The 16317-nt window shown below is 43.5% G+C and overlaps 1 protein-coding gene across 1 annotated transcript in view; it reads right to left on the bottom strand.

The window, feature by feature from the left end:
• Positions 1 to 16317, bottom strand: part of LOC137372160 (heat shock 70 kDa protein 4L-like) — a 133428-nt gene that overhangs the window by 109622 nt on the left and 7489 nt on the right. Inside the window, exon 2 of the mRNA XM_068035716.1 lies at positions 1582 to 1639. Within this exon, the coding sequence (XP_067891817.1) occupies positions 1582 to 1639 (58 nt within the window). The remainder of the gene's footprint in view (positions 1 to 1581; positions 1640 to 16317) is intronic.

Here is a 16317-nt window from a genome sequence, read left to right as displayed (position 1 = left end):
CCATTATAATTCTTCTGACTCTGCCTGTAATGGGCCCACATTTGTCTTTGCCAAATCTTTTCTTTTTTACATACCCATAGAAGCTTTTACAGTGTATTATGTTCCACACTAGTTTACTTTCATATTCTATTTTTAAAAAAAATCAGTTTCTTGGTCCTCTTTTGCCGAATTCTAAAATGCTCCCAATCCTCAGGCTTACTACTTTTTAGGTAACTTTATAAGCCTCTTCCTTGGATCTGATATAATCTTTAACTTCTCTTGTTAGCCATGGTTGGATCACTTTTCCTGCTGGTTTTTTGTGCCTCAAAAGGAATGTAAAATTTGTTGTAAACCATTTATTAAATCTTTAAATGCTAGCCTTACCTGTCTAGCATCATACCTTCTAATGTAGTTTCCCAATCTACCACAGCCAACTTGCCCCTCATACCTTTGTAGATTCCTTTGTTTAGATTTAAGGCCCTAGTTTCAGATTGAACTACATCACTTTCAAACTTAAAGTAAAACTCTCATATTATGATCACTCTTCCCGAGAGGCTCCTTTACAATGAAATTATGAATTAGCCCTTTCTCATTGCACAGATAGGCCTAGATAGGGTGCATAGAAAAGACCCATTTCCCCTAGCAGAGGTCAACAACCAAGGGGATATGGCAGGAAAATTTGAGGGAAGTGGAGGAGAAACATTTTCACCTACAGGATGATGAGGGTCGAAACACACTGCCTGGCAATGGTAGAGGCAGAAGTCCTCATTGCATTTTAAAAACAAATACATGGTTATGGCACTTCAAGTTCATATCCAAATGGGTATGGATTAAAAGCTGAAAAGTGGGATTAAGCCAGATGGCTCTTTCGGCTGGTGTTGACACAATGGGCTGAATAGCCTTCTTCTGCATTGTAAATTTTATGTTACTATAATCAAGCCAAGTTTATATTTACACTTAGTAACCTATCGAGTGAATCACCAGAACGTCACTTCTATTCCCTCATGTAAAAGATCTAAAATGAACACTGACCTCATGCATGAGAATGCACCTGTCAAATTCCAGACCTCCGGATAGTTGGAAGGTTGACGGCACCCAAATTGGTGGGTAGGTTTTTTCTTTTTCTTTGGGGTTGTGGGTTCAAGGGAGATGCCAAATTGTTCTGGATTGGTTTCCAAAACTATTCATTGAAGTTAAAAAACTTGTGGGGGAACTAATATTCCAAAGTAATGAATATGTATAGCCCATTACATATAATAGAATACAAGTAACTGACTGAAACTTGTGTGAAATATAATTGAGAAGTGGTATCTTTATGTGGTTTCTCCCCGCCCCATCTGCACCCATCCCTATTAAAGGCATCCAGGAAAAACCAAGTGTACATGATATTTTTGTATTAAATCTACACAAAAGATCCTATACGTGTCTCTCTTAGGCATGCCAGAAATTTTCAGACATGTATGACTTAAGTTTATTAAATAATGTACTGCAGTTCGAGATACTAGCTCAATTCTACTGAAAGTAAAAAAGTTGACCCTGTAAGTAACAGTTGAGCTGTATAGAGACAGCAAATTGTCTCAGCAGAATTCAGCATTACTATACCTGGGTCTTGGCAGCAGCTCCAATTGCCCGATTCTTGGATCCCAGTGATATACAAGCTCTGAAGATAAACAAACAAATTTAGCATTCATTAAGCTATTGTATTACTCTAGTTATACAATATAAACTAATATCCAAATTCTAAAAATCACAACTTATAGTCAATACATGACTAGTCCATTGCCCTCTTGTGGAAACCTATATAAAAACTTTTCCTGGACTTTGTGTTCTCAGCAGTAAGGAAAACCAAGCAAACTGCAAGCAAAATCACAATCTGTTGGTGCTAATGAAATGTTGCGTGGGCCTGTTATTTCACTTTTATTAAATATGACATGCCAGCCTTGGGCTCAATATAGCAGTAGTTCCTTTCAACACGGAAGAGCTCAAATCCAGATGTTTAACCTTAAATAATCTTTAAAATATCTTGGAGGTGTTCAATCCCATCCTGCCTGCATTCAACTGAAAACTTTTGTTTGTGTTGGTGGGAGGTGGAAGAGAAGAGAACAAAGAGTGGCTGGTAAAAAGAACAAGTTGGGGGGGGGGTAGTTTGGGGGTAAGTGTTAAAAAGATAGAACCTGCACAGAGCCAGTAGGTCATGTGCTAAAAGCCCTATTCCAGAGACTTGAGCACATAATTTAAGCTGACATTCCTGTGTAATACTGAAGCAGTGCTGCACTGTTGAAGGAAGGTTCAGTCTTTCGGTGGAGATATTAAACCAAGTATTCCGTATCAGAGGTGCATAAAAGATTTTTTAGTACCATTGGAACAGGGGAGTTCTCCCAGTGTTCCAAGCAATACTTAACCTTCAACCAACATGACAAACACACTCTGGCTAATTATCTTTCTTCTGTATGTGAAAAGGCTGCTGTACTTCTCGACATTACAACAGATGAAATTTGAAAGTGGAGTGGGTGGGTGAGTGACTCCAAAAGAAACTTCCCATCAAGCACTATATTGATAGGCTTTGATCTGTAATTCAGAATCTCAAAATACCGTATACATTTTTACGAGATAAAGTGAAAAATTTTGAAAAGTTCCACTAGCAGCACAGAGCCTTAAGATGTTTGCATGGGTCAGAGGTGTAACACTACAGTCCCAATTCTCTAATCTGCATGTCAATTACACGTCAACTCTGCTTTAAAAAAATTAAAGCTAGACTAGAATATCAAGAAACCAGATATTAATCAATACTTGAAAACTATGTTACAGTGAAGGTGGAAGGGAGAGAGAATAGAAAGGTTAAAAAGACAAGAGGAGGTAGTGTTCAAAGTAAAAAATTCACCCCGTCCAGATAGGATGCGTCCCAGATGTAAGGGTGAAAACAGTAGAGGCCTCCCTGGATATGGGAGTGCTCCAAGACTGGACCGTTGTGAATGTTATATGACTGTTACAAAAGAGAGATGAACCAGCTAACTACAGGCCAGTTTGCCCAATGTCAGTGGCGGGGATAACCGAGGACCATAATCTGGGACAACACTGTCACTTGGAAGAACATGGATTAATAAATGATACCCAATATGGATGGATTCAAGGCAGGTCGTTGGTTGCAATAAAATAACGATGAGCACTGAAGGTAGTGTAATTGATGTGTATATAGACTTTTAAAAGGAATTTGATAAAGTGCCACATAATATACTAGTTAGCAAATCTGAAGCCCATGGGATTAAAAGGGACTGGATGCATTAGAAAAATGGCCAAGACAAAGCAGAGGGTAGTGAACAGCCTTTTTCCCCCCTACCTCCACCCAAAGACTGGCAGAAAGTATACACTTAACATACCCCAGGGGTTGGATATTAGGACCACCATCTTTTGATATACTTTAATGACCTAGATTTACAGGTATAATTTCAATGTTTGCAGAAGACAACTTGGAAATGAAAGGGATAAAACTGAGGATATAGACTGGCAAAATGGGCATAGAAATGGCAGATGAAATTTAATGCAGAGAAGTGTGATGAGATTCGAGAAGCAAATGAAATGGTACAATTTTAATAGGCATGCAGGGACAGAAAATCCTGGAGGTTCACATACAAGTAAATCTATGGTCTTGAAGTCCTTCCTAAAGTGTAGTGTTCAGATTTGGGCACAACATGCTGAACTCTAAACAGTGACTTTATTATGGTCTAGCATAACTTCCTTACTTCTGAACCCTATTAAGCCAAGAATCTTGTATACATTACAGGCCAAGTGGCCTTTCAGCACTGTATGGTTCTATGATGTGAAAGTTTCTTAATGTCTACAGGTATATTTACCATTTTAATTTCACAAGCCAGTATAGCTAACATGATAGTAAAGAGTACACAAAATTACAGGCAAGGAAGGTCATTTAGCCCATCTTAGCTCAGAATGACCATAATGATCCAGAATGACCATAACCGCTTCCCACTCCAACATCTAATTGATGTTAGATAATTCCAGGGTTTTCACGTCAATTATTGGATCCTGCCCTTTCCACATATAGATCACTGCATGCGATGAAACTGCAGTATCAGCCCTAAATTTGCCTTTTAAAAACTTGACTCCTTACCCTGTTTGCAAGCTTCATCTAAAAGATCACCTGTCAGCCATCATCTTTCAAGGCTGAAGAAAAAGTCAGTTTTTCTAGTCTTTCCTCGTAACTGAGATCTCAAATGGGATTAGCCTCGTGGCGCTTTGCGCCATCTCTGGGGCTTGTACCTGCAACCAGAAATACAGTGCTCACGACATAATCTGACTAGAGCATTGCAGTTTGATCATGCCAACCCTGATTTTTATTTTGCTTTAGCTGTACATTTCAACTCCATCCTGCTTCCTGGCCACTGAGGCTGAACCAGATGGCTTGCAATCTTGGTTGTATATTTGATCCAGAAATGAGCTTCTGTCCACATATCCACTTCATCACCAAGACCACCTATTTCCATCTCTAATATAACCTGTCTCTGAGCCTGCTTCAACTAAGCTGCTGCTGAAACCCTCATCTACACCTTTGTTACTTCTAAACTTGACTACTCCAATGAACTCCTGGCCAACATCCATCTTCCATCCTACATGAACTTGAGTTTATCTAAAACTTTGCTGCCTGGATCCTAACTTGTAACAAGTCCCATTCACCCATCATCCCTGTGATCACTGACCTACATTGACTCTTAGCTCAGCAACATCTCAATTTTAAACACATTATTTTAAAATCATCCATGGCCTCACCCCTCACTATGTCTAACCTCCTCCAGTCCTAGAACCAACACCCCTCTAATTTTGTGTTCAACACAGCATGTTCATTTCAATGCACTGTACCTCTAGATTTTTTTTCCAGCAGTCGCCACACACAGCACCTTGAAGGGGTATGAGCATCCTTCACTGTTCCTTATGGGTTGTTGCGCAGCCATGAACACGCGCACCCAAGGAGAAATTCTGCTTACAACCAATTTTCCCTCTAACTTCTGTATGTGTACTCGTTGCATTGTGCAGTCTCTTTAAGATGGACTTGGCCGTGCATGTGAGCATCTTAAAGGGAATGCTGCTTGTGCGCAGCACATTTCTGATTAAGCTGCATGGTGCGCAGCAGAGAAAACAGTGCCTACAACTCCAATATATCTGCACTCCTCCAACTCCAACCTCTTGCATCTGATTTTAAATTGTTCCATCATTGGCAGCTGTGGTTTTAGCTGCCTCGAGCCCCAGAACTGGGATTCCCTCCCTAAACCTCTCTATACCTCCTTTAAAAGGCATTCCTTAAAACCTACTTCTGACCAAGCTTTTGGTCATCTGCCCCAATTTCACTTTGTGGCTCAATGTCAAATTCTGTTTGATATTACTCCTTTGAAGTGGCATGGGCCATTTTAATATATTAAATTTTACCTTCCATTGAGGACAAATTATGTAAATGGAAGAATTCATTTTTCAACTTTGATTTCAGTCCCTTCCAATTTAGGATCACTTGCAAACTTCACTAATTTGCATTGGGTTTGAGTACAAGCTGATGTAAATTACAAACAGAAGTGTTCTCACTGATCCCTGTAGCACACTCAGTACTTCTGCACCACCCTGAATAACCAACAATATTTTCTATCCTCCAATTTCTTATCTATGTCCAAAATTTACCATGAAACCCCACAGCTTTGAGTTTACTGCATAGGGTACATGTGCAACCATGTTAAATGCCTTCTGGAAGTCTAGGTATGATATTTTGGTGTTTCCCATAGTCCACTTAGGATGTTACCACCTCAAAAGTCAAGGTGGTTTCTCAGGCAGCGTCTTATCCCTCTGAATCCACGTTGGTAATGGACTGGATTATTTTACACATGCTTGAAGGCAGACTGAGTATGGGGTTGCCATACGTCACCCATCATTGAATATGGACACCAGATTAGCCAATTTCCAATCAACTTCCAGTAAATCAGAAAATGGAAGCGAAGGAGGAACAAGAATATTGCAATCACCAGTGAAGAAGTAATGAGCAAATTGTTGGAGCAGTAGGCTGACAAGTCCCTGGGTCCTGATGGACTTCATCCTAGGGTCGTAAAAGAAGTGACTAGTGAGATAGTTGATGTGTTGGTTTTAATCTTCCAAAATTCCCTAGATTCGGGGAAGGTTCCATTAGATTGGAAAATAGCCAAAAGGGCAAAAAATTCAAAAAGGGAGGCAGAAATCGGGAAAGTACAGGCCAGTTAGCTTAACACTGTCACAGGGAAAATGTTAGAAGCTATTATTAAAGACATTACAGCAGGGAGCTTAGAAAAATTCAAGGTAATCAGGCACAGTCAACGTGGTTTTGTGAAAGGGAAATCATGTTTAACCAATTTATTGGAGTTCTTTGAAGTAACATGTGCTGTGGATAAAGGGGAACCAGTGGATGTACTGTATTTAGATTTCCAGAAAGCATTTGATAAGGTGACACATTAAAGGCTCATGGAGCATGGAGAAAAGATTGGCTAGCTAACAGGAAACAGAAAGCAGGCATAAATGGGTTATTTTCTGGTTGGCAAGCTGTAACGAGTGGTCTGTGCCACAAGGATCAGTGCTGGGGCCTCAACACTTTACAATTTATATAAATGACCTGGATGAAGGGACCGAAGGTATGGTTGCCAAATTTACTGATGACACAAAGATAGGTAGGAAAGGAAGTTGTGAAGAGGACATAAAGAAGAAGAATAAAAATTATCTAAATGGTGAGAGATTGCAGAGCTGAGATGCAGAAGGATCTGGGTGTCCCAGTCATGAATCGTAAAAACTTAGTATGCAGGTACAGCAAGTAATTAGGAAAGCTAATAGAATGTTATCATTTATTGAGAGGGGAATTGATGACAAAAGTAGGGAGGTTATGCTACAGTTATACAGGGCACTGATGAGACCACATCTGGAGTATTATGTACAGTATTGGTCTCCTTATTTAAGGATGTAAATGCATTGGAAGCAGTTCAGAGAAGGTTTATTAGACCAATACCTGGAATGGGCAAGTTGTCTTATGAGGAAAGTTTGGACATGCTAGGCTTGTATCTGCTGGAGTTAAGAGTAAGAGGCGATTTGATTGAAAACAAGTCCCTGAAGGGTCTTGACAAGATGGATATGGAAAGGATGTTTACCCTTGTGGGAGAATCTAGAACTAGGGGTCATTGTTTAAAAATAAGGGGTTGCCCACATTTAAGACAGATGAGGAGAAATTTTTCTCTGAGGGTCACGAATCTTTGGAACACTCTACCTCAAAAAAGGTGGTGAAAGCAGAGTCTTTGAATATTTTTAAGGCAGAGGTAGATTGATTCTTGATAAGCAAGGGGGTGATGGGTTATGGGGGTAGGCAGGAATGTGGAGCTGAGGTTACAATTAGATCAGCCAATGGTGGAGCAGGCTCGAGCGGCCTGCTCGTAATTCGTATGTTTGTATGTACTGCTTATGATAGTCAGTACAATGCAAGTCTCTTTTGGCACTGTGGGATAAATATCTGTCCCTGGGCATTCATTTGTTTGAGCCTTTTTAGCCCATCCAGGACTTCCAAAACAGTTGTCCCAAGCAAAATGATATAACTGTGGAAGACTAGTTTTTTTTTTGTCCTGCCTTTTGCATGTTTACCATCTTCTCTCATTTTGAACCTGGCAGCATTGTTTATACTTTTATTAACTGGACCTTACTACAGATTTTCTGCAAATATGCTTCTTTAACATTTTATTTTATCCCCAATACCTTTTAGTTTTCATTCCATTTCTCCCCACAGGATTTATAGATTCCACCACCCCCCACCCTTTATTAGGCTTTTGATTTAGTGATCTATCAAGAGTCATGCCTATTTAGTTTGAACTTGCTGATTTTAGGCATGTATTATCCTGCAAACTCAGGTACTGGTCTTTAAAACAAAAACTCAGTTGTTCCCTAGTTAATGTTGAACAGTACCCACTATCAATTTGATTAACTTGTTCCCTCATTTCTTTGGGATTAGCTCTTTTAAATAAGTTTATACTGGTTTCCTGGAGGTATTTCAAATTCCAGATCATTAAGTTAATCAGACTCTAGCCACAGTCCTCAGGGATGTCACGACTTCCATTTCTGTATGCTGGCTGGTTCATTTACAAATACCAGGGCAAGTTGAGCACCATTGCTTGGCTTCTCTGACGGCTTGGGCAATGAAGCAGTTGAGCATTGCATTTACCAGTTCAGACTCCACAGTCCACGTGGCAACTGTAATCCCACTGTGCTGTTAGACAGAGTTCCAGGATTTTGACCCAGCAAAGGAATGGCATTATGATGGCCAAGTCAAGATAGTGAGATGCAGAAGTGGTGTTGGGGGGAGGGGGAGGTGAGGCAAACAAGAGAGAGAAAGACTTAGAGGTGATGGTGATCTCATACATCTGCATCCCTGGTGCTTCTAGGTGGCAGAGGTTCTAGGCTTGGGAGGTAGTGCCGAAGTAGCCTTGGAGACTTGCCTCTGATTTTGTAGATCATACACACAGGAGTCATGATATGCCAATGGTGGTGGGAGTAATGTTGTTGCTGGTGGCTGGGGTGCTAATAATAGACTGCTTTGTCCTGAATTGGGCCAAGTCCTGGAAAATGGGATTAGAATAGTTAAGTGCTTGATGGCCGGCATGATGGGCCAAAGGGCCTGTTTCTGTGCTGTATAACACTATGACTCTATAAATTGGTGTTGGGCCTTGAGGTGTTGCAACTGTGCCCATCCAGGAAAATGGCAAGTACTCCATCACACTGCTAACTAATGCCTTCTAATGGAGAGGCTTTGGAGGTTCAGGAGGTGACCACTCACCTCAGAATAAATAGAGCTGCATTTATATAAGCACCTTTCATGACTTCAGGATATCCCAGCCAATTAAGTACTTTTGAAGCAATTATCTGGCACTTACGTGGTACAAATGTCACTTGCCACTTATAAGCCCAAGCCTGGCTACATGCAGAGACAGACTGCTTCATTATCTGGGAAGGTATTAAGTTAATTAAAGTCCCCTATTAAAATAACTTCTATTTTTGCATGTCCTTCCTATCATCTGTAAGACTACAGCATCCCCACAGCATTAGCTTGGAATCTAGAGATGTCTATAGAGTGGTTTGTTGTCATCCATTTGAAGAACTGCTCGCCTTTCATATCGGATTTCATCCTTTAATACAGTCCCAGAGGTAAATCACAAAAACCCAAATGAACGGAAGTAGTCAGGATTCCCCACTTGACAGTTTTTTCCCAAAATTCAGTAATATGAAGGCAATATTGCAAGCCTTTACAAAGCTTCAGAAGTGGCATGTCATGGCAGGAAACAGCATTATACTTGGGCATGACTCATTAGTATACTATTCTGAGCTGAAATAAATGTCAATTTAAAAATAATAGACAAATTTGATATTAAAAAAAAGGTAAAAGCAAAATACTGCAGATACTGGAAATCTGAAATACAAAAAGTGCTGAAAATACTTAGGTCTGGCAGCATCTGTGGAGAAAGAAACAAAGTTGACGTTTCAGGTTAATAACCTTTCATCAGAACTGGCAAAGATTAGAAATGGAATAGATTCCGAACAAGAGAAGGGAGAGTGAAGAAAGGAGGAAGATCAGTGATAGGGCTGAGGGCAGGAGAGATTAAATGAGAAAGATGCCATGGAACAAAAGGCAAAGGGAGTGGTAATAGTTGTAGTAAAAGACAAAGCATTTGACAAGAGACATGGTTAATGGTGAAACAATGAACGCAAAAGCAAAAACATGAAAAACAAGTGAGACCTGCACATAGGGTTTAAAAAAAATCAAAATGAGGGTTATGGTCTGAAATTGATTAACTCAATGTTGAGTCCAGAAGGCTGTAAAGTGTCTAATCGGAAGACAAGATGCTGTTCATCAAGCTTACGTTAAAATGGCAAGCAACCGGAAGCTCGGGTCATGCTTTTGATCTGAGCGGAGGTGTTCTGCAAAGGGGTCACCTAATGTGTTTGGTTTCCCCAATGTAGAAGCGACTGCATTGTGAGCAGCGAATATAGTATACCAAACTGAAAGTACAAGTAAATCGCTGCTTCGCTTGAAAGGAGTGTTTGGGACCTTGGATGGTGAAAAAAGATAAGGTAACACCTACCCTTTTACATGTTCACCTCCTGAATGGGAAGAGAAAGGATAGAGAACGAGGGATTGAGGAAAAAGGAAGACTCATCAGAAACGCTGTTGTGGAAGGTTGTATTATCAGAACAGATGTGTCAGAGACACGGAGAATGGAATGGAGCCTTTAAAGCAGTGTGAGCAAGTGTAGTCGAGGCGGCTGTCGGTGGGCTTATGATTAGTAAACAGCCTATCCCCAGAAATGGCGGCAGTGAAGACAAGGAAGGAAAGTGTCAGAGATGGAGCACGTGAAGGTGAGAGAAGGGTGGATATTGGAAGCAAAGTTGAAGTTTTCCACTTCAGGACAAGACCAGGAAATGGCACGGACAGTCAATGTTCGGGGCTGGGGGGGGAAAGGAAAATAAGAGTTCGGGGAGGGGCCCTGAGGAGGACTGGAACAAGCAATGTTCAACATACCCCACAAAAAGACAAGCATAACGAGGACCCATGACGTACTCACAGAAACACCTTTTACTCGGAGCAAGTGAGTGGAGTTGGAGAAATTGTTCAGTGTGAGAACAAGTTCAGCCAAGCAGAGGATCGGGACTGGTTGTTATCTGTTCAAGGAAGAAACGGAGAGCCCTCAAACCATCCTGGTGGGGGCGGAGGTGCAGAGAGATTGGGCGTCCATAGTAAAAGGGGAGACCGCTGGGGTCAGCAAACGGTAAATTGTTGAAAGATGAAGGGCGCCAGAAGAGTCATGGATGTAGGTGGGAAGTGGGAAAAAAAGGTCAAGATTGAAATAAATAAGTGCAGTGGGGCAGGAACAGGCTGAAACGATGGGTCTACCAGGGCAGTCCTGTTTGTGGATTTTGGGAATGAGGTAGAAGCTGGCTGTTTGGGGTTGTGGGACAATGAGGTGGGAAGCTATAGAGGGAAGCTCTCCAGAGGAGATGAGGTCAGTGACAGCCTTGTAGACAGTGGCTTGATGTTAGCTATAAACAAAAGGTGGTGCTTAAGTCAGTTACAAAGGGTTAGTGGATTGCAAACAGTGAAAACAAAGCTCAAGTGGCTTCCAAGAATATGATTAAGGTATTGCAAGTAACAAATAATGGGAAATTTGTAACAGAAGCAGGTAGAAAACAACTCCCATTGAGTCTATGCAGCACATGGTACCAAGTCATGAACAAAGAGGAACAGAGGGATAGGAAGCAGCCAATCACTCCAGCCAGATTTAAAGGTGACTGGCAGAAGGATTAGAAGAGACAGGAGGGAAAAAGGGAAAAAAAAAAAAACTTGACCCAGAGGGTGGTGGATGTCTGGAATTCACTGCCCAGATTGGTGGTGGAGGCAGAAATTCTCAACTCATTTAAAATAGGTACCTGGACATGCACCTGAAGTGCTGTAACGTGGGATTAGATTGGGGAGCTATTTCTTTCAGCTGGCACAGGCACAATGGGCTGAATGGTCTCCTTCTGTGCCATAACCGATGGCTCTAAATTTTTTTTTTATTCATTCATGAAATGTGGGTGCCGCCGGCCAGGCCAGCATGTATTGTCCATCCCTAATTGCCCTGGAAAAGGTGGTGGTGAGCTGCCTTCTTGAACCACTGCAGACCATGTGAGGTAGGTACATCCACAGTGCTGTTAGGAAGGGAGTTCCAGGATTTCGACCCAGCAACAGTGAAGGAATGGTGATATAGTTCCATGTCAGGATGGTGTATGACTTGGAGGGGAACTTGCAGGTGGTGGTGTTCCCATGCATTTGCTGCCCTTGTCCTTCTAGTTGGTAGAGGTCGCGGGTTTGGAAGGTGCTGTCTAAAGGAGCCTTGGTGCATTGCTGCAATGCATCTTGTAGATGGTACACATTGCTGCCACTATGCATCTGTGGTGGAGGGAGTGAATGTTTGTAGATGGGTGCCAATCAAGCTGGCTGCTTTGTCCTGGATGGTGTCGGGTTTCTTGTGTTGTTGGAGCTGCACCCATCCAGGAAAGTGAAGAGTATTCCATCACACTCCTGACTTGTGCCTTGTAGATGGTGGACAGGCTTTAGGGAGTCAGGAGGTGAGTTACTCGCCGCAGGATTCCTAGCCTCTGACCTGCTTTTGTAGCCACAGTATTTATATGGCTACTCCAGTTCAGTTTCTGGTCAATGGTAGCCCCTAGGATGTTGATAGAGGGGAATTCAGTGATGGTAATGCCATTGAATGTCATGGGGAGATGGTAAGATACTCTCTTGTTGGAGATGATCATTGCCTGGCACTTGTGTGGCGCAAATGTTACTTGCCATTTATCAGCCCAAGCCTGGATATTGTCCAGGTCTTGCTGCATTTCTGCACGGACTGCTTCAGTATCTGAGGAGTCACGAATGGTGCTGAACATTGTGCAATCATAAGCGAACATCCCCACTTCTGACCTTATGATTGAAGGAAGGTCATTGATAAAGCAGCTGAAGATGGTTGGGCCTCGGACACTACCCTGAGGAACTCCTGCAGTGATGTCCTAGAGCTCAGATGATTGACTGTCAACAACCACAACCATCTTCCTTTGCACTAGGTATGACTCCAACTAGTGGAGGGTTCTCCCCCTTAATTCCCATTGACCTCAGTTTTGCTCAGGCTCCTTGATGCCATACTCGGTCAAATGCTGCCTTGATGTCAAGGGCAGTCACTCTCAACTCACCGAGTTCAGCTCTTGTCCATGTTTGAAGCAAGGCAGTAATGAGGTCAGGAGCTGAGTGGCCCTGGCGGAACCCAAACTGAGTGTCACTGTGCAGGTTATTACTAAGCAAGTGCTGCTTGATGGCACTGTTGATGACACCTTCCATCACTTTACTGATGAGTGAGAGTAGGCTGATGGGGTGGTAATTGGCCAGGTTGGATTTGTTCTGCTTTTTGTGTACAGGACATACCTGGGCAATTTTCCACATTGCAGGGTAGATGCCAGTGTTGTAGCTGTAGTGGAACAGCTTGGCTAGGGGCATGAGAAGTTCTGGAGCACAGGTCTTCAGTACTATTGCCAGAATATTGTCAGGACTCATAGCCTTTGCAGTATCCAGAGCCTTCAGTCGTTTGATATCACATGGAGCGAACTGAACTGGCTGAAGTCTGGCGTCTGCGATGCTGGGGACTTCAGGAGGATGCCAAGATGGATCATCAACTCGGCACTTTTGGATGCAGATTGTTGCAAATACTTCAGCCTTATCTTTCGCACTGATGTGCTGGGCTCCCCATCATTGAGGATGGGGATATTTGCGGAGCCACCTCCTCCTGTTAGTTGTTTAATTGTCCACCACCAGTCACGGCTGGATGTGGCTGGACTGCAGAGCTTAAATCTGATCCGTTGGTTATGGGATCGCTTAGCTCTGTCTATTGCATGCTGCTTACACAGATAGTCCTGTGTTGTAGCCTCACCAGGTTGACATCTCATTTTGAGGTATGCCTGGTGCTGCTCCTGGCATGCCCTCCTGTACTCTTCACTGAACCAGGGTTGATCCCCTGGCTTGATGGTAATGGTAGAGGGGGGGGGGATATGCCAGGCCATGAGGTTACAGATTGTGGTTGAGCACAATTGTGCTGCTGTTGATGGCCCATAGCGCCTCATGGATGCCCAGTTTTGCATTACTAGATCTGTTCGAAATCTATCCCATTTAGCACGGTGGTAGTGCCACACAACATGAAGGAGGGTATCCTCAATGTGAAGGCGGGACTTTGTCTCCACAACGACTGTGCGGTGGTCACTCCTACCAATACGGTCATGGACAGATGCATCTGCAGCAGGCAGATTGATGAGGACGAGGTCAAGTATGTTTTCCCCTCTTGTTGGTTCCCTCACCACCTGCCGCATACCCAGTTTATTTTTATTTATTTTTGTATTATTTAGAGATACAGCACTGAAACAGGCCCTTCGGCCCACCTAGTCTGTGCCGACCATCAACCACCCATTTATACTAATCTTACATTAATCCCATATTCCTACCACATCCCCACAATTCCCCTACTACCTACCTATCCTAGGGGCAATTTATAATGGGCAATTTACCTATCAACCTGCAAGTCTTTGGCTGTGGGAGGAAACCGGAGCACCCGGCGAAAACCCACGTGGTCACAGGAAGAACTTGCAAACTCCGCACAGGCAGTACCTAGAATTGAACCCCGGGTCACTGGAGCAGTGAGGCTGCGTTGCTAACCACTGCGCCACTGTACCGCCCAGCAGATATGTCCTTTAGGACTGGGCTAGCTCGGTCAGTAGTGGTGCTACCAACCCACTCCTGGTGATGGACATTGAAGTCCCCCACCCAGAGTACATTCTGTGTCCTTGCCACCCTCAGCACTTCCTCTAAGTGCTGTTCAACATGGAGGAGTTCTCATCAGCTGAGGGAGGGCAGTAGAAGGTAATCAGCAGGAGGTTTCCTTGTCCATGTTTGACCTGATGCCATGAGACTTCATGGGGTCCAGAGTCGATGTTGAGGACTCCTAGGGCGACTCCCTCCCTACTGCATACCACTGTGCCGCCATCTCTGCTGGTTTGTCCTGCCAGTGGGACAGGACATACCCGGGGATGGTGATGGCAGTGTCTGGAACATTGTCTGTCAGGTATGGTTCCGTGAGTATGACTATATCAGGCTATTGCTTGACTAGTCTGTGGGACAGCTCTCCCAACTTTGGCACAAGCCCCCAGATGTTAGTAAGGAGGACTTTGCAGGGTCGACAGGGCTGGGTTTGCCATTGTCGTTTCCGTGCCTAGGTCGATGCCGGGTGGACCGTCTGGTTTCATTCCTTTTTATTGACTTCGTAGCGGTTAGATACAACTGAGTGGCTTGCTAGGCCATTCCAGAGGGCATGTAAGAGTCAACCACTTTGCTGTGAGTCTGGAGTCACATGTTGGCCAGACCAGGTAAAGACAGCAGATTTCCTTCCCTAAAAAGGACATTAGTGAACCAGATGGGTTTTTACAACAATCGACAATGGTTTCATGGCCATCATTAGACTAGCGTTTTAAATTCCAGAATAATTAATTGAATTCAAATTCCACCTTCTGCTGTGGTGGGATTCGAAACCCATGTCCCCAGAGCAATACCCTGGTCTCTGGGTTACTAGTCAGTGACAATACCACAACGCCACCACCTCCCCAACATATAATCATAGCTGATCTATATCAACTCCATTTACCCACTTTGATTGCATAACCTTTTACACTCTGCGTAACCCTTTACACCCTTACCTTACAAAGTAGATGAATCTTAGTTCTGAAATTCTCAGTTGACCTAGCTTCAGCTTTTAATTTATTCTTTCATGGGATGTGAGCACTGCTGGCAAGGCCAGCATTTCTTTGCCATTCCAATTTCCGTTGAGGTGGCGGTGGTGAGCTGCCTTGTTGAACCACTGCAGTCCATCTGCTGCAGGTGCAACCACAGTGTTGTAAGAGAGGGAGTTCCAGGATTTTGACCCAGCGACAGTGAAGGAATGGCGATATATTTCCAAGTCAGGATGGTGTGGGGCTTGGAGGGAAATTTGCAGGTGGTGTTGCCATGCGTCTGCTATTCTTTCCTTTTGGAAGAGAGATCACAGGCTTGGAAGGTGCTGTCGAAGGAGGCGTGGCAAGTTGCAGGAGTGCATATTGTATATGGTACACACTGCTGCCATTGTGTGTTGGAGGGGGAGGAGGAAGTGAATGCTGATAGGGTGCCAGTCAAGCTGGCCGCTGTGTCCTGGATAGTGTCGAGCTCCTTGAGTGTTGCTGGAGCTGCACCCGTCCAGGCAAGTGGAGAGTATTCCATCACACTCCTGACTTGTGCCTTGTAGATGGCAAACAGGTATTGGGAAGTCAGGAGGTGGGCCACTTGCTGCAAGATGCCTGTCTCTGGCATGCTCAGAGAGAGAGAGCGACAGAGAGAGAGAGAGAGAGAGAGACAGAGAGAGAGAGAGAGAGAGAGACAGAGAGAGAGAGACAGAGAGAGAGGACAGAGAGAGAGAGACAGAGAGAGAGACAGAGAGAGAGACAGAGAGAGAGACAGAGAGAGAGAGAGAGAGAGAGAGAGAGAGAGAGAGAGAGAGAGAGATGAGAGAGAGAGAGAGAGACAGAGAGAGAGAGAGAGAGAGAGAGAGAGAGACAGAGAGAGAGAGAGAGAAAGACAGAGAGAGAGAGAAAAAGACAGAGAGAGAGAGAGAAAAAGGACAGAGAGAGAGAGAGAGAAAAAGACAGAGAGAGAGAGAGAGAAAGACAGAGAGAGAGAGAGAAAAAGAA

The sequence above is a fragment of the Heterodontus francisci genome, chromosome 1 (genome assembly GCF_036365525.1).
Source record: "Heterodontus francisci isolate sHetFra1 chromosome 1, sHetFra1.hap1, whole genome shotgun sequence".
Lineage (NCBI taxonomy): Eukaryota > Metazoa > Chordata > Chondrichthyes > Heterodontiformes > Heterodontidae > Heterodontus > Heterodontus francisci.
This window is presented reverse-complemented; position numbering and strand designations above follow the sequence as displayed.